General features: G+C 40.5%; 1 protein-coding gene across 1 annotated transcript in view; it reads right to left on the reverse strand.

Moving 5' to 3' along the window:
* The window catches only part of MYO16 (myosin XVI), a 451,497-nt gene that overhangs the window by 392,495 nt on the left and 33,533 nt on the right, over positions 1 to 25,469 (reverse strand). Inside the window, exon 2 of the mRNA XM_041730888.1 lies at positions 11,708 to 11,778. Coding sequence (XP_041586822.1) covers positions 11,708 to 11,778 — 71 coding nt within the window. The remainder of the gene's footprint in view (positions 1 to 11,707; positions 11,779 to 25,469) is intronic.

Raw genomic sequence — 25,469 nt, forward strand, 5'->3', positions numbered from 1 at the left:
TTTAGAATTGGGGCCTGGATCCAATTTCTTTCAGGCAATTCACGTGCAGGCAATTCCTATTCTGCTCTCTTTATCTTTTTGATAACTCACTGCAAAATCAACAGTGATGTGACCTGTCAAGATACTCTCAACCTGCACCTCAGGAATCCACATTTACAATTCAAAGATACCTACAGTTTGGCTTTTTGGTGTCTTTTACCAAAAGAGTTAATTAGATACAGTGTGGAAAATGATATGAGCTTCTCTCAAGTAATGTAATTTTGAGATTCACATTTCAGAGGATCATGAATAATAATTTGACAGCAATAAATACCTTCTAATCACACTTGTCTGAAAAGATTATGATGGTTAAACATTCCTGTTACAATGTTCTTACAACATTATTGTTAGATAGTAAACCTCATTCTCACTAGAAAGAATGTTCTTCCAGCTAGCAAATCTTCCTCCTGATTCAGGTTGTTCTTCATCATTTCAACCAACTTCTGGCAACAGTTCAGAGCACCAAGAAGGTGGTTGAACCACCACTAAGTCCCCTTCAGAAAGCTCTGACTCTACCAGTTGTCTCCCCTGGCCTCCTGGGGCCAAGGCTCCTGGCTCCCCCCATCACCTTCCTCTGCTTCTATGGTCCAGTCAGGACAAGCTACATAATCTGTGGGGCCCAGTGCAAAATGAAAAAGTGGAGCCTCTTATTCAAACATGACAAAGAGGGGCCCTGGGTAGCTCAGCGGTTGAGCATCTGCCTTCAGCTCAGGGCATGATCCCGGGGTCTTGGGATCGAGTCCTGCATCAGGTTCCCGCCATGGGGAAGCCTCCTACTCCCTCTACCTATGTCCCTGCCTCTGTGTGTGTGTGTGTGTGTCTCTCACGAATAAATAAATAAAATATTTTTAAAAAATGACTAGGGGGACGCCTGGGTGGCTCAGCAGTTGAGTGTCTACCTTTGGCTTGGGTCATGGTCCTGTGGTTCTGGGATCGAGTCCCACATCAGGCTCCCTGCAGGGAGCCTGCTTCTCCCTCTGCCTGTTTCTCTGCCTCTCTCTCTCATAAATAAATAAATATTTTTTTAAAAATTAAAAAATATTAAAAAATTTTAAAATGATTAAGAATGTTGGGACATCTGGCTCAGTTGGTTAAGCATCCAACTCCTGATTTTAGCTCAAGCCATGATCTTAGGGTCATGAGATCAATCCCCATGTCAGGCTCTGTGCTGAGTGCACAGTATGCTTAAGATTCTCCCTCTGTCCTTCCTCTATGGTCTCTCTCTCTCTCTCTCTCTCTGATAAATACATCTTTTTTAAAAATGACTAAGAATTTTAAGATGGTGACAGCAGAGCATGAAACCAAGCATGGGCTCTGCAGAGCACAAAGCCAGAGTGACCATGTGGACCACGTGCCCATGAAGCCCACCATGAATTATTGAGCCTCTTAACCTGCCCTGTTCCCAGGGCCCTCAAGTCCACACACTGCATTTCCTTCTAGTGAACCTCTGGAACCTAGTCCATTTCGAAGAAATTCTCCTCACCTAGAAATGTCTACAGAACCTAAATCTATCTCTCTGGAAACACAGGCTCTCCTGCAGCCTTCTCCATGCTAGACACAATTCTTCTCCCATTGGGCCCTGAAAAAGCTTGGCCATTTTCTGAAATTATTATTATTTTTTTTAAGTAAGCTTTACAGTCAATGTAGGGCTTGAACTCATGACTGCAAGATCAAGTGTCCCGTGCTCCATCAACTGAGCCAGCCAGGCTCCTGATTACTGATTCTTACTTACTGATTCTTTTAGAGTCACCACCCACTCCTTACTCTGCTTCTTTCTAAGAATCATTCTATCCTTGCATACTACCCTTCTTCTCCCGAAAGGGTCACTCTCCTCTTTTATCAAAGTTAGAGACTACAATCACAGTCATCCCCACAGTCCAAGTGCATCAGCAACAGTGGTTACTCACTTTCTCTGAAAGTGTAAAGTGTCTTCCCTCCAGGACTCCAGAAACCTCCACTACATTTTACTTTAATTACCGCTCCCCTTGGGCTTGCTGCCACCAAGACAGCTAAAGTACTAAATCCCAATATCCCAGTCCATTATCAAAACATTGCATTCTGCCTCCTAAAGCATGCTTAGAGAGCAACACCACAGATAGTGCCTTCCTCCAAGATTGTTTGTTGAGTTGCCAAGGATTAGTGACAAGGACACTCTTCGCACTAACTCGGCCGTCCACACCTTCTCAGGGAGTGCATTCTTTCACTGGAATTGTTTCTAAACAAAGGTAACGTGCCTCATCTGTGAGATTTCTGTTCATGTCTTTTGCCCATTTCATGATTGGATTGTTTGTTTCTTTGGTGTTGAGTTTAATAAGTTCTTTATAGATTTTGGAAACTAGCCCTTTATCTGATATGTCATTTGCAAATATCTTCTCCCATTCTGTAGGTTGTCTTTTAGTTTTGTCGACTGTATCCTTTGCTGTGCAAAAGCTTCTTATCTTGATGAAGTCCCAATAGTTCATTTTTGCTTTTGTTTCTTTTGCCTTTGTGGATGTATCTTGCAAGAAGTTACTGTGGCCGAGTTCAAAGAGGGTGTTGCCTGTGTTCTCTTCTATGATTTTGATGGACTCTTGTCTTAGATCTTGTCTCAGATCTCTCACCCATTTTGAGTTTATCTTTGTGTATGGTGAAAGAGAGTGGTCCAGTTTCATTCTTCTGCATGTGGATGTCCAATTTTCCCAGCACCATTTATTGAAGAGACTGTCTTTCTTCCAATGGATAGTCTTTCCTCCTTTATCGAATATTAGATGACCGTACATTTCAGGGTCCACTTCTGGGTTCTCTATTCTGTTCCATTGATCTGTGTGTCTGTTTTTGTGCCAGTACCACACTGTCTTGATGACCACAGCTTTGTAGTACAACCTGAAATCTGGCATTGTGATGCCCCCAGCTATGGTTTTCTTTTTTAAAATTCCCCTGGCTATTCGGGGTCTTTTCTGATTCCACACAAATCTTAAAATAATTTGTTCTAACTCTCTGAAGAAAGTCTATGGTATTTTGATAGGGATTGCATTAAACGTGTAAATTGCCCTGGGTAACATTGACATTTTCACAATAATAGTGAAAGGGAATAGAAGGGAAGGAAGAAGAAATGGGTAGGAAATATCAGAAAAGGAGACAGAACATAAAGACTCCTAACTCTGGGAAACGAACTAGGGGTGGTGGAAGGGGAGGAGGGCGGTGGGTCGGGGTGAATGGGTGATGGGCGCTGAGGGGGGCACTTGATGGGATGAGCACTGGGTGTTATTCTGTATGTTGGCAAATTTAACACCAATAAAAAATAAATTTATTATTAAAAAAACATTCTTGAAAAAAAACAAACAAAAAACAAAAACAAAGGTAACGTGCCTCAGTGCACAAACCCAAACACAGTATGTGTTACTAATTCAGCTGAAAAGACCCTAAAAACCATAGAAACCAAATAACAAATACAGACAATCTTAAATTTAAAATGTCCTGTCTTTTCCCTACATCTTGTCATAAAGGATATTTTATGTATTTTAGTTCCTTTTTTCTTAGATTTTTATTTATTTATTTGAGAGAGAAAGATAGCAAGAGAGAGCAGGAGTACGGGGAGGGGCAGACGGAGAGGGAGAAGCAGACTTCCCACTGAGCAGGGAGCCCAGGACCCTGGGATCATGACCTGAGCCAAAGGCAGACACTTAACCTACTCAGTCACCCAGGTGCCCCTGTATTTTAGTTCTGGTTGTCTAACGAGCATGTCCTGAATAATTTTGAAATTATCACTCAGAAAACCAAAAGCTTTATATGAACACTGAATTCACACAGTAAATTCCCTGGTTCATACATGAACTTTATCTTTTGCAAGTTTTTGGTTTTCTTTTTGAAACATGGGTCAGACCTCTTCACATTAGTTTTCCCGATGTCTATACATTTTCAGGGCACACTTCCCTTTTTATTCCTCTATGTTGATTTCAAAATCACTAGGGTAGAAGAGACTAGCAAAGTGTTACCAGGACATCTAATTTGATCTATATATCAGTTATTGGGTGGATATCAGATGCTAAGCACAGTTCTACTATTAAACAAACAGAAATTATCTCTGAACTCTCTGGAAGCTGTGAGGGAAGGGGAAGCAATATGCCTTATACAATCAATTTGTATTAATCATTGTCCATTTTTCTTGACCTGTATTTATGGGTTCTCAGTAGTTCAAAAACTTTTTTACACCCAGAAACAGAGAAGATAAGACAGACAGACACACACACACACACACACACACACACACACACAGATCTGTATCAGTAGGAACATGAATTTGAATTTGTTTCAATTTTTAAAATTTTTGAAATCTCTCTAGAACTTCCATATGGCCCCTTGTACTGAACATCAATCCCACTGGCCACTCCTTTCAGCCAGTGCCTAGATCTGTACAAAATCACTTCTACTTCTCTGCCATCATCTCACACTGAAGGCGCGTGCTCATTATAAAGTCATCTTGAACATACTTCTCATTTTCGCTTTTCATGTACAGATGGTCTCAGACTTACAATGGCTCGACTTATGAGTTTTTGACGTTACGAAGGTGTGAAAGCATTCTGAATTTGGATCATGTCCGGGGCTGGCGACATGCAGTTCAAGCCCCTTTCACGATGCTGGGCAGCAGCCGCAGCTCCCAGGCAGCCATGTCGTCGTGAGCGAAGACAACTCATACACTGACAATCACTCTGCATCCATGCGACCCTTCTGTGGTGTCACTTTCAGTAGAGAATTCAATAAAATTACATGAGATATTCAACACTTGATTAGAAAATCGGGTTTGTGCTCAATGATTTTGCCCAACTGTAGGCTAATGTCAGTATTCTGAGCACATTGAAGGTAGGGTAGGCTATGCTACAGTGTGCAGTAGCAAATGCATTTTTAATTCAACTTACGTGGCTCATCCAGACATAATCCCATTATAAATCAGAGAAGATGGCGTTTCTTCTCCCTGGCAAATCATTGTACTACAGATTACCTTGCCATACTGATTAACTCTCCAGAGTACCTCACCAGAACCCTCTGAGCTGGATCATAGTTACTGTTTTCCACCTGCATTCCAAACATACATATCTTCCAGCCGATTCAACCAAAACCTAATTATAAAACAGGCTATTACTAAAGAGATTCAGATGTACCACTGATGCACATCCAGGAATTTTAAAATCCTAATAAAACTTTTATCCTAAAAAAAAATCTTTTATCCTTTTAAGTGAATATAGGCTCTGCTTCTTCAGCTACAACATTGGTTTGCCTCACTTTGAATCACCAAGATTTTAATAGGCAACAGTCTATTCCAGGCACAGTGCTTGGCAATGTACATGTAATGTTCAATGACATAGTAACTGCTCTGGGGAAAATGACAATCCAGTTGAATGAAATTGGGGGTGTTCAGAACATTCTAGATTAACAGTGGAGGGTACCCATAGCCTGAAGAGAATTGGACACTACAGTATGGGACACTCTCAGCACAAGTCTTGAAGGATTTGGTGGGGGACATAGGGACTGAGACATTCATAATCCATTAACTATACATTGAAGACCTACCACGTACCCAAGACTGTGCCAAGCCAGAGAGTTGGTAATATGGTCTATATATTGTCCCCAGTTAATAGCCAAATTCAAGAAGGCAATGCAGTCAAAAGAGAAGTGATCTCTGAGGAGCATCCCAAAGTGGGAAACAGCATGAACAATCTGGAGGAGGAATGAAAATAGCTCTTTGGGGAATTATTTGTCATTTGGCATGGAAAGACTTTCTGAGAGGGTGAATTTCAGACTGCAACCTCAGGGAAAACCTTTGTTGGTGCAACTTCCAGGTTCCCGTAGGAAAGGCTCTGTACCAGTGCTCTAAATGCTGGCCGACTAGGATTTTTCTCAGAAGGGCTCCCAGTTCAAAGACATCTGTAAAAAAATTTTTGCCTTTCTGCCTTTACCCTGTCGTGAAGGATTCTGATTTCAATAGTGCTCTACTGTCGCAGAGATAAAAAGAACACAAAACACAAATCTCACTGGTATCTTTGCTAGGGAATTTTTTAGAATTTGCTGTTGAATGACTAGTCTTGTGTTATTATTTACTCAAAAGTTGAAAATTCACTCCCCTCAGTTCCGGGTGGCATTCTGAGTGCCAGAATTTACACTTTTGTTGCCTTCTCACTCCCCAAGTCATGAGCACAGGCAATCCAAAAAAAAAAATATATATATATATATATAACCATCATGCAGAACAAGGTTATCACTTTCATTCCAGATTCAGATGGGTACTGTATTCATGACCAAAATTCTGGATTTGGGCCTTACAGTTATGGATGCCATGATTTCCAAAGACCAAAGAGACGTTGGATTTTAAAAAGTAAAGTCCAGCCAGAAATTTGAGCCCTAATCACATCCTTGGAAAAATCTAAAGGAGTCACTATTTCCAATCCATGGAAACTCTGCTTCTGGTTTTCCTACACTTTCCAGCATCATCCTCAGACATAACAATGGTTGGGATCTCCTACTCATTGACATTATCCTTTTGTGTCCATCTTGTTCCTTCAATTATCTCTCTGCTTCCTGTTGCACCATCCTGTATGGATGTCCCCCATTCCTCATCACCCAAGAAACTTCCAGGAAAGGCCCCTGGAAAGGGCATATTTTCTTCTGTTATGATTCATTTTCTCACCAACACTTACACTCACAGCTTTTTCCCTTTGCTTTCAAGAGCAAAGGAGGGTGGAGTTACATGGTCACCCACCACTACTCTGGACAACTTCCACACATCTATTGACCATTTTTGTTCTTTATTTTTTTATTTTTATTTTTTTTTTAAGATTTTATTTATTTATTCATGAGAGACACAGAGAGAGAGAGAGAGGCAGAGACGCAGGAAGAGAGAGAAGCAGGCTTCATGCAGGAAGCCCGACATGGGACTCGATCCCAGGTCTCTAGGATCTCGACCTGGACTGAAGGTGGTGCTAAACCGCTGAGCCACCCGGGCTGCCCCATTTTTACTCTTTAACATCTAGACCAGTTTTAAAATAAAATCTTTCTAAAAATAAATAAATAAATAAATAAATAAATAAATAAATAAATAATAAATAAATAAAATAAAATAAAATAAAATAAAATAAAATAAAATAAAATAAAATAAAATAAAATCTTTCTTTAAACATTTCCTCCACAGTCCTAATATTCTGACTCCCTCTGAAAGATACTAAGATGTGGAACAGCTGCAACTGCATTAATTTGCTAATTTTCTCCACTTCCTCCAGTGCCTGAAACTTGAAAGATGTGTACAGTGAAGCCCAATGAGCAGCCAATTCAGACACCAGACTTTCTTGTAAGAGCAGAAAGTGATCAAAACAGAATTTAAGCCTCTAATAAAAATGCACTCATCACTACTTTTTATTAATTTCTTTTATTATATGAAACATACATGTAGGGACCCCTGGGTGGCTCAGCGTCTGCCTTTGGCTCAGGGAGTGATCCTTGGGTCCAAGATTGAGTCCCACATTAGGCTTCCTGCATGGAGCCTCCTTCTCCCTCTGCCTGTGTCTCTACCCCAATCTTTCTCTGTGTCTTCTCATGGATAAATAAATAAATAACTTTTAAAAAAGAAGCAGACATGTAAAAACAAGGACTTTGTCTCCTTTCCCCAACCTGAGTCATTGTTAAAAATTTGTCTAGGCTTCCAAGATTTTCTCCGCTTTTGAAAAAGATGCCCCCTCTTCTCTCTCATCTCATCTACCTGTCTGTACTTTATATATCATTCTCTAACCTGCATGTGATATTTACCACTATGTCGTGAACGTATTTGCATATCTGCAGTAGTTCAATACTTCTGACACCTACATGGGTCTCCACTGGGAAAAGGCCTGTCTTTATGTTAAACAAGAATTTGCCAGGTCAAAGAAAGAGCAGTTCCTACTTCTAACATATTCCACTTAAGCTTCACTGTGGTCTGCTGCTGTCACAGGACAAGACTAAAAGCATTTGCATTTCATGTTTCATTCGAGAGGGTTTGGCCACCCTCAGGAGCTCCTTCTCGAGAGCTCATTTATTAGATATCATAATATAAAACCCTAGGCAGTAGTTTAGCAAAACCTATGTGATTCTGTTGCCAAATCCACAAATATCATACTTCTTCCACAGATTTCAATCTGAGTGTTCATCTATATTGCCCTCCTGGGGTGCAGATACTGTCACCTGCTGTCATTACTTCCCTTCCATCCATCATAAGACTTAGCACCTGCTATCTGTTTGATACATAAATTATTTGCTGAAGGGTAGGCAAACAAGCCAATCCAGAGGTATTTGTTGAAAATTTTAAAAGAAGATAAAATTAAAGATTTTATATTACAAAATATACTAAAACCTGCTTTTCAGATATCTACCTGCACAGGATGAAAATTGCTAATCTCCAATATCAAAGTTCTCCTGGCACTTCTAAGAGAAATGTACCAAAATCTACACTTCAAATCAGGAACCCAATGAAGGATAATTGAGTTAAATAAACAAAAGTCTGGAAAGCTCACCAAATTCCACAGCTTTTTCTCGATGGCCCACACAAACATGCGCTGCCTTTTTCCCAAAGGCGTTGATCTAAGCATCTATAATTAGAGCTTCAATGCTGATAACACATCAGGCTTCATAACACTGGGTGCCCCATAAGTGGGGCCAATAGTAGAGATGCTCACACTTGACATTTCAGATGGCGAAATTGCCTTTTTCAGTACCTAAGGCATGTTGAAACCCTGTAATTTTGTTTCTCTGGCAACTCACAATTTTTCATTTGCTTTTATTTACTCAGGCACACCAGGAAGGAGGAGACTCGGCGCTGAGCCTGGGGTCTCTTGGCCATCCCCGGGCTTTCTCGCATGCACTCGAGCTCCACCATCCCTTTATCTGAGGCTCGCAGCCCATGCCTAATGGTATGAAAATGCAACATATCTGCAGTGAACAGAGAGTTAATAAGTGTTTCCCTCTGCCTTATCATTTTAATCCTCTCATTTCATTTTCCTTCTGCTTCCACCATTTCTGAGTCTTTATACTCTATGACCTGGGCCTCAAATAACAGACTTCTCATTAGCCAAAGGGGTCCTTATGTTCTTGGATCCCATTCATTCATCCGTTCATTCATGGATGACATATCGAGTATTTCCTACACATCACACCATCACACACTAAAGATATAAGAGTATCTAAGACAGTCACAGTTTTTGAAAATTCAATCTATCAGAGAGAAAAGGCACATTATCCATTAATTATGACCCATCATGACACAATCTGTAGCAGAAGCAAGGGTCATGTACTAGGAAATCTTGGAAAAAAGAGTAATTATGTCTGATCAAGAGGGCTGTAGATGATGTCAGAACTGTTTTCTCAAGGCAGGAGTGGCCTCAGTACGGTCCTCTGCCACTACCTCCAGTTTACTCCTCTTCTAGGTCTGCTGTAATCAGTGGTTTCTTTTTTCTCTCCCTTAGAAAACTAAACTCCATATGGTCACAGAATGCATTCTGAACCTCTGCACCCCTAAGGGCAATCATAGCATCAGATATTAATTAATTAAGTAAGTTGATGCATTAACTTCCTTACTCAATCAATCTACTGAGCATCTACCAAGTCCTGGGCACTTCCCCAGGCATTGCAGATACAACAGGCTGCTGAGAATATGCACAGTTATTGCTATCAGGGAGCAGACAGTCTAATAAGCAGAACATAATCACATGGGTCTGTAATCTGGTGGCACCCACATACTATAATGAAGCCAGATGAAAATCAAGTTGATTGTAGAGTAGTGGTGATAGGCTGCAATATGATATAAGGCAAGCCAGGAAAGCCTGTTTTGCTGGATGACTTGAGCAGAGACCTGCAGAGCAATTTTCCAAGTGGAAAAGATGGGGAGAGTGTACATGGTGGGAATATGGTGGGACCATAAGGAGGCGTGAGAACAAAAGCAAAGGAACCGAGGCAGGGGCCATGGTGGGGGCAGGTCATGGCATGGCTCTATGTAGGACTTTGGGTCCTTTTCTTTGAGTGGAAGGAAAGCTTCTAGGGTATTCTGATGGAGAAGAGATGTTGATCTGGTTTCTGTGTGGGAACAGCCTGCCATGGTGGGGGCAGGTCATGGCATGGCTCTATGTAGGACTTTGGGTCCTTTTCTTTGAGTGGAAGGAAAGCTTCTAGGGTATTCTGATGGAGAAGAGATGTTGATCTGGTTTCTGTGTGGGAACAGCCTGCAGGGGAGGCAAGGATGGGCGAGGAGATGAGAGAGGATGCTGCTAATCCTGGGAAAGGGATGATGCATTAGGAGCGGATGGCAGTGGTCTAGATGAAGGGACACAGTGGCATTTACATCAGAGGTCCAGAAAGCAAGCACTGACTTGTCGACTGCTAAGATGCACTTTTATGTGCTCATTACAGGCAAACGCATTTTATATACAAAGCAGTGGGGATGTGTGTGTCTCTCTCTTTCTCAAACACACACATGCTCAATAATAACACATTTTTGGCAATATTAACAATGAATTCACATGATTTTTTTTTTTTTTTTTTTTACAGAAAAGGTCAGTCTTCCAGTTAGTCAGATTAGAATGACAGTGTGTTCCCTGAAAACTTCAACGAGCACCTTGCAGGTATCACTGGGGAATATATGTGGCAAGAACACTGTATGTGTCCTCGGAGGCCAGAGCTAAAGCTCTCTGTATACAGTCTGTTACTATGTGAACCTGGCCAAATTGTTTCAATACTTCTGTTTCTCAGTTTCTAACTAGGAGAGTCACACAGGCATATTCCTAACCACACAGAGCTATGGTGAATAAAAAATTATATAAAAATGCATCATGGGATCCCTGGGTGGCGCAGCGGTTTGGCGCCTGCCTTTGGCCCAGGGCGCGATCCTGGAAACCCGGGATTGAATCCCACGTCAGGCTCCCGGTGCATGGAGCCTGCTTCTCCCTCTGCCTATGTCTCTGCCTCTCTCTCTCTGTGTGTGTGTGACTATCATAAGTAAATAAAAAATTTAAAAAAAAAAACACCTTTTAAAAAATGCATCATAAATCATACACTATAACATATATATTGATCAATATCTAACATACCAAAGACACTTTACAGCTTAGAAGTTATTTTCATATCTATCTGATCATCACAATGCATGCTGTGAGGTATATACATCACAATAAATACTCTGAGTACAATAGCCAGGATCATATTCCCATTTCACAGATGGGAAAAATGAACCCCAGGGAGCTTAAACATCTCCTCAAACTTCACAAAAGTAGTAAGTGTACATGAAGTTACATGTGAGAAGAAAAGACCAAAAGCAGCTGTCATGTGATCTAATTCTCTCCTGATCATCTTTTACTGGTTCAGTTAAAAATTTAATAGAAGGCTTTTACCAGTAAAAATTTCTGGCACATGAGCCTAATACAGTATTTTCTCGCTTATGCAATTATTTATTTTTTAATTCACTTGCTTCATTTTCAAAAGATTCTTCTTTAGGGCAGAAGTTCTAACTCCATTTGTTAAAGATTAATTACAAACTCCAGCATAGCAACTAGTAAATACTGCAGCTCGTTATCCAAGCCTGATCATTTGAAAGCATCATGTTTTGATGATCATTTAGCTCTTGAGTTTTGAACCCAGAACTGATTCTCCTCTCCGGCCGGCCCCGGTCAAGGGTTCTCACCAGATGCAGCAGGGACCCTCCTGAGGAGACAGGGGTGTGCGGATCCGCGCCCTCCTTCAGGAGCCGGAGTGCTGAAAGATCAAAAGGGAAAGCAATTAGAGTATGTGCTTCGCCCACCCCGTGAACCCAAACCCGAGCCTTTCATTAATATCTCAAATGCAAACTGCCATCAAAGCCAATGGGGACACATTAACCACCCTCGAACTTTTCTTGCTGTATGTGTGATCAGTGGCGTTTGTCTTCATACCCACACTTGTAACTCGGTCTGTCCATGTAATTTCCTATTACAGCTGCGCAAAGCATTCAGAAAGGGGAGCACATTCTTACCGTTTATTGTTTCAAAGTGTCTAGTTTGTCTATCCTTTGTAGGGCAAAATAGTAAAAAAAAAAAAAAAATACTTCAGAGGTTCATGGAGGCATTGGTTCACTTAGCTTTCATTTTTTTAAATTTCACTAAGACCCACCGACTTAAAACAAAGTTTATTCTTTGGACATTAAACATCCCATTATACAATGGCCTCTAGGCAATGTGTCCACCATTCTCAAGAAAGGCAGTGGGACAAAGCCATTTCAATCTAAATTAATAAGGCCCAATAGGTCAAAATACATGCCAATTATCAGAATAAATGCACAGTTGGAAGATGACCTATGTTTCCATTTGGACAGCAAAGGTGAATTCATTAGAACAAGGAATGCCACCAGCAGGAAGAGATTGTTATATTCTATGCTCCTCACCACTAGCTCCAGGACAGGCCTCAAAGAAATGCTCATCAATTCCCCAGAGCACCATCGTGGTTTCTGCAGTTAATAGCAGTATCAGAGTCTCAATAAAAAGCCATTAATGCATTTTCCACAAAAACTATAATTAAAGCAACAGTGACTCTTTTTGCCATTAAAACACAGACCTGTATGGAATGGCTCAAACTCCTGCCTCACTGAAGGAGTCTAATTTGTCTCTATGAATAAATAAATGAAATCTTAAAAAAAAAAAAATTCTCAAAGACAGTAATCTTTTTTTTTTTTAGATTGATTGATTGATTGATTGATTTATGATAGACATAGAGAGAGAAAGGCAGAGACACAGGCAGAGGGAGAAGCAGGCTCCATGCCGGGAGCCCGACGTGGGACTCAATCCCAGGACTCCAGGATCGCGCCCTGGGCCAAAGGCAGGCGCCAAACCACTGAGCCACCCAGGGATCCCCTCAAAGACAGTAATCTTACAGGATCGAGGGTAACCTGGTGTGTTGTGGTGCCTCCATTTGCTTACTTGGGCATCTCACCCCTCGGCCATCAGGAGAACTTCCAGGAAGGTAAGTCCTTCTTTCTTTCTTGACCTTGCTGTATTTCTAGGAGCTGTCCTGCTGTGTGGTTTGCAGATGCCCCTTCTCCCTCCCATTCCTGGCTCTCTCCGTGCACACGTATAATAAACGGACCCACTTCTGCTCCCTCACATACTTTTCGCCCTTAATCTTGAAAAGTCCATTGTCAACAACAGAAAGTTAATTAAATATATTTACCGATGGTTTCCTCAGAAGATAAATAGCACTTTGACCCAAATGTTTATTTTATTAGCAAGTGAAATTATTCATCTTGAGTTAACTAATATCAATACAGGGCTTTGGAGTTTTTTTTTTTTTATAGAAAAACACCTGCACTACAAATAGAATATGAGGCAGATTTTATTAGCACAAATTCATAAAATGCTCAAATTTTTAAAAAAGATGTATTCATTTATTTGAAAAACAGAGAGAGCAGTGGGAAGGGGCAGAGCCCAAGGTGGGGCACAATCTCACAACCCTGAGATCATGACCTAAACGGAAATAAGGAGTTAAGACATTCAACCAAATGCACCAACCAGGTGCCCCTGCTGTCAGATTTTTGTACAATACACCATGCACATGTGTAGTGAATTATACATAATAGGAGTCATGATACACTTGTCTTGGGCTTCCACAGATTTGGCCACAAGGCCTGGCTACACTGGAAGAGCTACTGATTTCTCTGCACCTCAGTTTCCTGCCAGTGGAATAACAGACAATCGTTGGACTCCTGTCATGGGGACTTCACAGGAGTGAATGAGCCAACAGTGCAGATGTAGGTCATGCTTCCTGGTGCTCCAAACAATTTCTACTAGTATAATTACTCTGTCACAAAACCCTGTAATAATATATCCTAGAATCTGTAACTTAAGGTTTATTCTAAATTTTCTCAAAACTCTGATTTTTAAATTTTTTTTTAAAGATTTTACCCATTTTCTCATGAGAGACACACAGAGGGAAGGGAAAAGCAGGCTCCCGGCAAGGAGCCCAATGTGGGACTCAATCCCAGGACCCCAGGATCACAACCTGAGCCAAAGGCAGATGCTCAACTACTGATCCTGATTTTTTAAGATTTTATTTATTTATTCATGAGAGACACACAGAGAGGCAGAGATATAGGCAGAAGGAGAAGCAGGCTCCCTTTGGGGAGCCTGATGCAGGAATCAGTCCCAGGACCCCAGGATCACACCCTGAACCAAAGGCAGATGCTCAAGTACTGAGCCAGGCAGGCATCTCAACCCTCTGATTTTTTTTTTCCAACCCTCTGATTTCTAAAAGCTGAATATAAGTGTAAGATATAAACAACACAGATTTAGCAGAATTCACTAGGAGGAGGAGTGTGTAATAAATCAAACACAAAAGAGGTGGAGAAGGCATTGCCTTCAATGCAGAAGGCAATGAAGAATGATGAGTGCGAGGATGGAACACTGATTATGGTTCAGAGGACTGGGTCATGGAGAGGACGGTACATCACACTACAGGATGTGGACACCGTGTTGGGGGCAACAAAGTGGATCCCAGGGTTTCCAACAAAGGAGGAAAAGACTCATTACCTGACTGTTATGGACTGAATATTTGTGTCCTTCCTAAATTCCTGTGTTGAAGCCTAATCTCCAAGGCGATGGTATCAGGAGTGGGACCCTTGGAGGGATAATTAGATAGAATGAGGTACGTAATATGAATAGAGACCTTCTGGTGGGATTGGCTGCCTTGTATGGGGATGAAGAGACCACAGCTCACTCTGTCTGTCCCATGAAGACATGGGAAGGAGGCCATCTGTAAACCAGGAAGCAGACCCTCATCAGGGACCAAATCCACCGGCACCTTGATCTTAGACTTCTAGCCTCCAGAACAGTGAGAAAATAAGTGTCTGTTGCTTAAACCCCAATCTGTAGCATCTTTGTTATAGCAGCTGAGCTAAGACAAGGGAGGGGGCAACACAAAGCCTAGAAGGAGTCTCTTGCTCCCACCACCTGTTTAAATTATGAATACAGTCTCAGGATCAGGCAGTGGGGTGTAGGAACCACTGCAGTGCAGGTGCAGAGCTTTGTTGTTGAGGGTACAGGACAGACTAAGCAGGCTGGGGCAGAGTGGGTGCCACACGGCAAAGAGAGGGGTCTATGGAGGACCAGCCCCATGTCTAGGGAAACCAGTTTGTAAGATGCAAAACATGGATGGGTGATTACAGGAGGAGGGGGAGCCACAGTGGTATGCTGGTGAATGCTCCAGGATGATGGAGATCTAGATGTCTTAGATGGATGGATGGAAGGATGGATGGACAGAGGGATGGATAGATGGATAAATAGATATGCCCTGATGAGTTTATTACACATTTTATTGATACAAAGGCTGTATAGCCCACAATTTACAAATAAATATATAATACTCAGTCTTGTAAGTGCCATATAGCCAACTGATTCTCACAGAATACTATTGATGATTTTTGTTAAACTCTTATATCCACAGCCAATCTGTGGTTACAATCAGTGCATGTGACCTTGGCATTTTGGTAGATATTTTCACACATTAATGAGTAGAGCCAGAGGTGAGCAAACTCTGACTGGCAGGCCAAATCAAGCTGTGGAATTTATATAGCGTCTGAACTAAAAATGATTTTTACATTTGTAAAGGGTGTGTAAGAAAAAGAAACAATAAAGAACAACCAAAAATCTAAGAAGAATGAGCAACATGGACTTTATGTGGCCCAAGAAGCTTAACATAGCTATCATCTGGCCCTTTACAGAAAGTTTGCTGGCTCCTGAGTAAGATGAAAATGAAACAATGAAGTATGTCAGATATTGCCCATTTATCAAGGACCGGAGGGACATCTGTGGAAGTAAGGTAATGGTTTTTGAACAATGTATCATATTACATTTATATCACATTTTTGGTTCCAATATAACACGTTTGTTAAGTTTAGGCCTGAATGAACGTGTCCTCCAAAACTTAACTCTAGACAAGGCATAAGACAATAAATCAAGCCAACTTTCATGGTGTGATTCTCCCATCTCAAGCTACCAATGTGATGTCACTGAACCCAGGGTTGAGAAAAGAAGACATGCATGTGACCTTCAAGGGCATGAGAGAAAAATGCAGTAAACTAATTAGGAAGTGATAAGTCTTGAGTATTCTTTTTTAAAATGCTTTATTTGATTTATTTGAGAGAGAGAGAGAGAGTGCATGCAAGACAGAGAATGAGTGGTGGGATAGGGGAGAGGGAGAAGCAGACTCCCCATAGAGCAGGGAACCTGATGTGGGGCCTGATCCCAGAGCCCTGAGATCATAACCCAAGTTCAAGGCAGACACTTTACTGACTAAGCCACCCAGGTGCACTGTGAGTACTACTCTTTATTACAATCTACCGAATTGTACTTTAATTTTTACCATAGAATTTATTTAACTGTTTCACAACCAACTGACAAATTCCTGAAATTTTAACAATTGGCTCTCAGGGGCTGGAAGGGCAAGGTCAACACTCTACAGGGAGTAGCCTGAGGTCGATAAGGAACATGTCCAAGAATGTTTAGGACTGAGAAGGACACTACCCCCAAGAACTCCAGAACTTACCATAGTGATAGACAAGTAAGTCCTACTCCTCTTAATTGGGCCACCCATCAACCCAAGAAGGAAAGAAGTGGTGACAATTTGAGCATATTTTTTTTTCCCTAGATAAAAGGGCTGTTTTCCCCAAGGGCTGTTTACATTATCAGATAGAACTAAGTCAGAACCACAGACTACATGCTAAAGGGGTAGCCACTGGACACCATGGTGGGCACTCAAGAAGCAGACAAAATCAGCTTTTGACAAAAATCAAGAAATGTTTTTCATATAAACACACACACAAGCTGTAGAGTGAGCTAAATTAAATTCTATGTCTCTACTGAGGGTTAAAACTGGACATTGTGAAGTAGCTAGATGTAAAGACATAATGCAAATGCCATTTGCATAATAATTCATTCATAACAGAGAATTTTGAAAAAAGAAGACAGTATGATGTGGGAAGCAAAGTCAAAAGAAACATTAAACTTCCTTACTACTTCCAGACCACTGACAGGTCCTTGCTACAGGCAGTGACCTTACTCTAGGAGCTCGGCTGCCTCATGTTGACACTTTGCTCAGGGCAAACAGCAACCTTAGCTTAACATTATCCCAACCTCCAGGATTCTGTAAATCTACTCTAACATGTAAAAGTCCTTTGGAAATTTCTTTTATCTCTACACCTATATCTTCTAAGATATATGTCAGCAATGATCCCCCATACGGTCTACTGATAAACATCTGAAGGATCTCATGACTAAGGTTTTATTAGACAGTAATAAATGGCTTTTTCCTAACAACAGCTAGCCCCCTCAGGTTCCTGGAAACCTTGCTTCCAAAATCCCTTAGAGTCTTATGCTCCCCCTAACCTCTTCCCAACTTGAAAGTATACAATCAGTCACCCCTCATGGCTCCAAGGCAGCTCTTTTGCCCATGGCTCCTGTCCCCCTGCTGTAATAAAACCAGCTCTTTGCACCTAAGACATCTCAAAAATTCTTTCTTGGCCATTGGCTCCATATCTCAACATTTCCTGTATCAGGCACATTTTTCCAATGCTAACTAACACACACTGAGCACTTTGCTAAGTGCTTGGGCTGTAAATTAGATTTATAAGAATTACTTTAATTCTCCCAACACCATGATGCAGATCTTATCATTGTTTCCAAAAGAAAGATACTGAGACTGATAGATTTTTGTGATGCCCCCAAGCCACGGTAAGCTGGTAGATGTAGAACTCAGTGTGGTCAGCAAGACTCCAAGGATTCTCAAGATAAGCACTGGGGTAGAGAAACTTCAAAATCACAAAAGGAAAAAAAAAAAAATCACAAGAGGAATGAAAATCCATTTTAATGCCTTCTGATTAAAACTGCCCAAATATAGGTTAAAATACTTTCCCCTAAAAGTTCCAGGTTTGTAGCAACCTTGGAATAACAAGATGTGAATTGCCAGTCGAGTAAAATGTCAGTGCTACTCCAAGTCTTTCAGTGACAATAAAATCCGCAGGAAAAGAAAAACAGCCATCTGGAAACCAGAGTAATGAAGCTGAGGCTTCCTTTTATAGTGTCACTGCTTGGAACTGATTCAGCATTTCTTGTATATTTGTGGCTTCATCATCAAGCTGCCACAGAGCTCCACTGAGAAGTCTGTGTAGGGGGCATGATTTGATATTTAAAAAGAAACAGTCTCTAAATCTTCAGCTATTGGGGTTAGAAAATGGATGAAAATACGCCAGAAAACTTGCTAAAGAGCTTTCATAGAATATGCAGCTGTCTCCACTGAAAGTCCCGACCATCACCAACAATAACCAACCCCAAGAGTCCAGCAGGTAATTGGTCCTCATATGGAGTCTCTGGACATAACCATGATTTGTCTGTGATGATATCATACAGCACACTGAGCAACTTGGTGACAGTAACTGCTTTGGGGACCCTAGGAACCCACATGGATATCTGGCTACACAGCCACCGATGATGCTCATGTGTTTCTCATGATGATTGTGGGTCTATATTCAGAAAGATTTCACAGTTAAGATCAATACAGGGAAGGACAAGCGAAACACAGCATAACCAGGGGTTCTAAATCTTGGCCCTGTTTTAAGCCCTGCAAAGGCATTTTCCAGAGAGAGGAAAGGATAAAAGGATAGGTGGCAAAATGTCAGCAAGTGGTACACCTGGTTGAAGGGTGTATGGGAGTACTTTGTTTTGTTTGCTCACCTTTCCTGTAAATTTGATTTAATTTCAAAAAAAAAAAAAAAGTTACAACAAATAACAACAAAAAACTCAAGGTGGGCTCCTTTCTCCCTGAAAAGATAACAGAAACCTCAATGCAAAGACTTCTAAAAATGTAGATGGGATAATTTCCATAACAATTGATGATCTTCTAAGAGATGCTTTAAAAGGCTTATCTTATCATTATGGCAATAAAGAAGGGAAGCAGCAAGAAGGAACAGACAGATTATGTTATTAACACCACAGAAATGTCTATCTGCACTGCAGTGCCACTTACCATACAGATTTCCTGCCCTAAGTAGCACCCAAATTTTAGGATGTCTAAGAACAACATGAAGATTTTTTAAAAACAGATTTTCTTTGGTTTCTTTTCTAAAGATAATATTTATTTACGTGAGAGAGTGTGAGCACAAGCAGGGGGAGCAGCAGAGAGAGAAGCAGACTCCCAGCTGGGCAGGGAACCCAACACAGAACTCAGTCCCAGGACTCTGAGACCATGACCTGAGCCAAGGGCAGATGCTTCACCAGCTGAGCCACCCAGGTGCCCCTAAAACAGGTTTTTCTAGTTCAGTGATTCTCAAACTTCTTTTCATTATCACCCCTTCCCCATCAACCTCCACCATAAACCTGTAATACCACAGACATTCTGTCCATCTCCTCAGATGCAGTGGCCCTATGAAGGGCAACAAACCATGGTAAAGCTAATGTTTGTCTTCCCCAAGAAAAACTTTGCACCCTTGAGGGCTATTTCTCCTCCCTTAAGAATCAAGCCCTAGCCACCTCCGGATACTCCAATGCAAGTGCTCTGGTATGGGATCAGAAACCATGCATTTGAAACAAACATTAAACAAAGGAAATTCTGGTGCAGATGGCCACCAAAATTCATTTTGAGAAAAGCTGCTAGGATTTTACCATCTCAGAAAATTACCTTCAAACATCTCGCTTTGAGCAAGAGAATTAGTGGCAAAGTTAAGAACTCATGTCAGATCCTTTACCATTAATTTGGCATTGAGAATTTGGCCTCTAATGCTGTATCACTCGGAACACACAACTTATTCTCAAAAAATACATATTTAGCCAAGCCCACCCAAGGTGAATCTTGGTTCAGGATGCTTAGAACAGCTACTACAACTTAGAAATATATACCTACCCTGTCCTGTCACTGGTCTTAAAATGAGTCAGTCAAGAACATGCCCAACTGTCCATATGTTTCTAAGGTCAAAGCACCTAGATGATTATAATACTGGGAAGGGTGAGAAGCAGTGGACATCAGTATCCAAAGAACTGGTTAGCTTGTTTCCATCCCTGTTGGCGTTGGAGCTTGCAGTGAGGATCTGCCTGGGATCTGTATTCAGGGGGGCTGCTCAGTCAACACTTTAAATGGATGCTTTCAGATTTGGATCAGGTCCATATGCATCAACAGGCCATTCAGGGATGCTATCAGCCACCCTCCTAGAACAGGAGAGCCCCAGGGTCAAGGCCCCATCAGGGTTCCATACTTCGTAAGAGAACTACAGACCCATCAGCTAGGGGTACCATGTCATCATGTGTGCTGAGACCCACCCAAGTCCCGCTGACCTACTAGGCTTCAGGGAGCGAAGGCCAATATCATATCACTTTGCAATGAGTTTTTTGTTTTTTGTTTTGTTTTGTTTTGTTTGCCTTTTTTAGTTTGCAATTAGCTAAAGAGTTTGGCTTTCCTACTCAGCTTGGTTAAAACTGGATCTACCTAAAACCTGGAAGTTGTGAGACTGAGCTCCAGGACTCCCATGGCCAGGTTGATGCGGATCCCCACCCCGCCCACTGGAGCAGCTGCAAATGCAATATCCAGTGAGTGCCTTTTCTGTGCTACGCACTGCTTTAGGAGTTGGAGCTGTAGCAGAGAAAAAAATAGAAAAAAATCCTGCCTTCGTACAGTTTACAATCTCACAGGTACCCATAGGTGAAGACAGAACACAGACAAGAAGGTATTACACAGTAGAGGGATCTATAGTTCTTCTTGAATCACTGCCTGGATATCCTGAATCTCTCAGAAAATTATTTGCTGTTTCTCTCTTTAAATGTTGCTTGTAACTCATTCCCTCCCTCCCCAGTTCAAGGCCATCACTGGCCCAGAGCTGAAAAGATATTCAAAAAAGGGCTTCTACAAACTCACCTGTTCTACAGAATTTTTAACATGTATTATTGTGATGTATATGCCCCAGAGGGATCAGGTGTGGCCAGTGTTCCTAAACCAATCCTAAATCATTAACTCTCTAAATAGTCCACAACAGACCCAAAGTGACAGTTTTAAACAACACATATTTAACTGCATCGTATTTCTTCACACCTAGATGTAGGAACAGTAAATCCAGAATGCACACAATATAAACACATGCTTCATTTTTTACTCTCTCTCTCTAATCCACCGTCAATTTATCTTACATAACTTTAAAATGGTTTTTTTTTCTTATATTTCAAATTTTAGAAGTAGCCTTAGGTTCAAAAATTGATTCATTTTCAAAAAAATTGATTCATTTTCAAAAAGTGATAAATAAAATGAGGTACAGCATTGATATTACTGCTAATCTAGAATACTGTTTATGTGTGAGGATGGTAAAAACAGAAACAGAATAATACAAATATTTCTCAAAGTTAATAAAATGCAGTGTACTTGAAATAAAAGGTAAAACAAATATTTACCCTTTTTTAAAAGTAAGGCAAAGGGGGATGGAGACATGAGCGAAACAGGTGAAGGGGATCAATATTCCCTTACCTCGATGAGCAATGAGCAATGAATAGAATTGTTATGTTAATTTTACTTTAATAATAATAATAAATCATCACAAGCCAGTTTTTTTCAATTTCATCTTAAAAAAAAAAAAAAAAGTAAAGCAAAGGGGAGAGAACTAGCTGAGTATATCTGTCATTGACCACTACCTAAAGATAAACTCAGAAGACAGATGTAGAGAGCATCGTAGAATATTCATTGATGTATTGGTGGTTGTGTAGATGTAGTCTTTTATTCTTTCATTATTTCCCCTCCAGCCTTCTTTGCCAGGTAAACTGACAGACAAAACACTGAGTGCAGGATATTTTGTGAATTCCAACTGTATCACAGATATTCATTATTTTTAACTCATTTTAAAAGTGAAATTTCAGGGATCCCTGGGTGGCGCAGCGGTTTGGCGCCTGCCTTTGACCCAGGGCGAGATCCTGGAGACCCGGGATCGAATCCCACGTCAGGCTCCCGGTGCATGGAGCCTGTTTCTCCCTCTGCCTGTGTCTCTGCCTCTCTCTCTCTCTCTGTGACTATCATAAATAAATAAAAATTTAAAAAAAAAAAAAAGTGAAATTTCAGAGGCACCTGGATGGCTTCAGTCAGTTAAGCATCAAACTCTTGATCTGAGCTCAGGTCTTGGATCTCAGGGTTGTAAGTTCAAGCCCCATGTTGGGCTCCATGCCCTACTTTAAAAAACTGGGGCGGGGGAGTGAAATTTCATAGAAATAAAGTTTTCTGTGCCAGACTAGACATTTTGGAGCAACTGATTCCCTGGAGACAACCAGAAAGGTTGAACAATTTTTTTTAATGCTTTAATTCTTCAGTGAGCTAAAAATAGAGTGAATTATTACACGGAGAGGTATCACATACATTAAATCGATCACAATTAAAACTCTTGAGCATTGGTCCAAGAATAGATAATAGATGTAAGAACAAAATATCTACCACGGGATTTGTTTCCAGTTATTGTCAATCATGAATACAGCTATTAACAAAATTCTTGCACAAGTCTTTTTATAAAATAATGCATTCATTTTTATAAGGCACATACCTAGACATGGAATTGCTGGGACACAGAGTATGTATAAATGTGAATTTCTTAGAAATTGTCAGAGTTTTCAAAAGCAGTTGTACCATTTTATACTCCCACCAGCAATATAACTAGTCTTCACATTATTCCACATTCTCATCAATATTGGCTATTTAATGGAGCCATACTTATGGGCAACAGGTTTTATTTTATTTTATTTTATTTTATTTTATTTATTTATTTATTTATTTTTGGCAACAGGTTTTAATTTGCAGCATGCTGATGAGTTACAATGTTGAGAATTTTTAGGTAAATTTATTAGTCATTGGGATATTCTCTTCTGTGGGTCCTAATCTCACTCTTTTACCCAATATTTTATGGTATATTTCAGTATTTTGTTCTTATTGGTCTATAGAAGTTCTGTATCTATTGGACATGGTTACTGCCCCTTTGGTCAATGCAGAAAATCACTGTACTTTTCAAATGATAAAACAACCATGCTTTCTTGGGGTACAGGCAATGGTCTACTTTGTTAAGTGGTGATTACATGAAGTTCACTTTCAATAAATCATAGTTGCACATTTATTGCCAATTTTATTATGTGTTTTATTTCATTCTGAAATATTATAAAATAAAAAATGTGCTATATTATTGTAAAAAATGAGTACTAACATTTTGAAACGCTGGTTATTAAGTAATAATGACTCTTTGGCAGATAGAATAAAAATGCTTGTCCAAGGGAGCAAAGGAGACAAGAGACAGGACATTTTGTATATCAAAAAGCTGTAATATATCCCTATCAGAACCCCAATGCCCTTTTTTGTAAAAATGGAAAAGCTGATCCTAAAATTTGCATGGAATTACAGGAGATTCTGAGTAGCCAAAACAAACTGAAACAGAAAAAAAGAAAAGAAAGTTGGATGCCTCACACTTTCTGACTTAAAATCTTATTGCAAAGTTGTTTGTTTGTTTGTTTTTCTTTTTCTTTCTTTCTTTTTTTTTTTTTTTTTTTGTTTTTCTTATTGCAAAGCTACAGTAATCAAAACAGGGGCATCCGGGTGGCTCAGTCAGATAAACCTCTGACTTTGGTTCAGGTCATGATCTCAGGGTCCTGGGACAGAGGCCTGTGTCTGGCTCCTGCTCAGCAGGGAGTATGCTTCTCTCTCTCTCTCTCTCTGCCCCAGCTCCTGTGCTTGTGCTCTTTTTCTCTCTCTCAAATAAATAGATTTTTTAAAAAAAAAAGGTGCGGTCCTGGCATAAATGTATGGACCAGTGAAATGGAATTGAGAATCCAGAACCTGTAACCTCCACATCTATGTTCAACAGATTTACTTTATCTATTTATTTTATTTTTTTTATTTGAGAGAGAGAGCATACAAGTACGGCTTCTTCGGGAGACAGAGAAGAGAGAAGCCGACTGAGCCACCAAGTCACCCCTGTTCAACAGATTTTCAGTGAGAGTTCCTGATCATTCAATGGGGGAAGGAATAGTCTCTTCAGCAAATATGTTCACTGGGACAACTGGTTATCCACATGCAAAAGAATACAGTTGAACTTCATAACACATAAAAAACATTAATCCAACAGGCCCATAAATACAGAGGACAAACTTTAAAAGACTGGAATAGACATTTCTCCAAAGAAGATATACAAATGACCACCAAGCACATGAAAAATGCTAACTATCATAATCATTAGGGAAATACAAATCAAATAAAACCACAATGGTACTACTTCATGCTCACTAATATGACTACAATAAATTTTACAAATCAAAATAAGTACTGGCAAGGAGGTAGAGAAACTGGAACCCACTTATATTGCAAGTGGAAAAGTAAAATGGTTCAGTGACTCTGGAAACAGTTTAATGGTTCTTTAAAATGTGACACACAGTCTACCACGCTAACAATCCTGCTCCTAATATAAATCCAAAAGAACTAAAAGGAGGTACTCAAACAAATACTTGTTCATGAGGTTCATAGCAGAGTTATTCACAACAGCCAAAAGATGAAAACAACTCAAGTGTTCCTAAATGGACTGACAGATAAACCATGCATGTTATATTTATACAATGGAATATTATTCAGTCATTAAAAGGAATGAAGTACTATATGCTACAACATGAATGAACATTAAAAACATTATGTTAAGTGAAAGAAACCAGATAACAGCCCGTATATTGTGTGATTTCACTTAATTGAAATATCAGGGGTAGAAACGGAGACAGAGAGCAGACAGTGGTTGTCAGAGTGGAGAAGGGGTTATGGGTGAGTGGCTGTTAATGGTTATGGTTTCCATTTGGGGGATGAAAACGTCCTGGAACAAGGGGTGCCTGGGTGGTTCAGTTGGTTAAGCATCTGACTTCAGCTCAGGTCATGATCCCAGGGTTGTGGGACTGAGCCTTGTGTTGGGCTCCCCCATGGTGCCCCGGGCTTAGCAGGGACTCTGCTTCTCCTTCTCCCTCTGCCCTTCCCCTTGCTTGTGCACTTGCTCTCTTTCTCTCTTCCTCTCTCTCATAAATAAATGAAACCTTAAACAAAAAGAAAAAAAAAAGGAAAAGAAAAGAAAGAAAATATCCTGAACTAGATGGTGGTAATGGATGCACAGTGTTATGAATGTGTTAACTGCCACTGAATTATATACTTTAAAATAATTAAAATGGTAAGTTTTATTTTGGATGTATTTTACTATAATTAAAAAGCCAGGGATCCCTGGGTGGCGCAGCGGTTTGGCGCCTGCCTTTGTCCCAGGGCGCGATCCTGGAGACCCGGGATCGAATCCCACGTCGGGCTCCCGGTGCATGGAGCCTGCTTCTCTCTCTCCCTCTGCCTGTGTCTCTGCCTCTCTCTCTCTCTCTCTCTCTCTCTCTCTCTCTGTGTGACTATCA

This window comes from Vulpes lagopus, chromosome 16, assembly GCF_018345385.1.
Source record: "Vulpes lagopus strain Blue_001 chromosome 16, ASM1834538v1, whole genome shotgun sequence".
Taxonomy (NCBI): Eukaryota; Metazoa; Chordata; class Mammalia; order Carnivora; family Canidae; genus Vulpes; species Vulpes lagopus.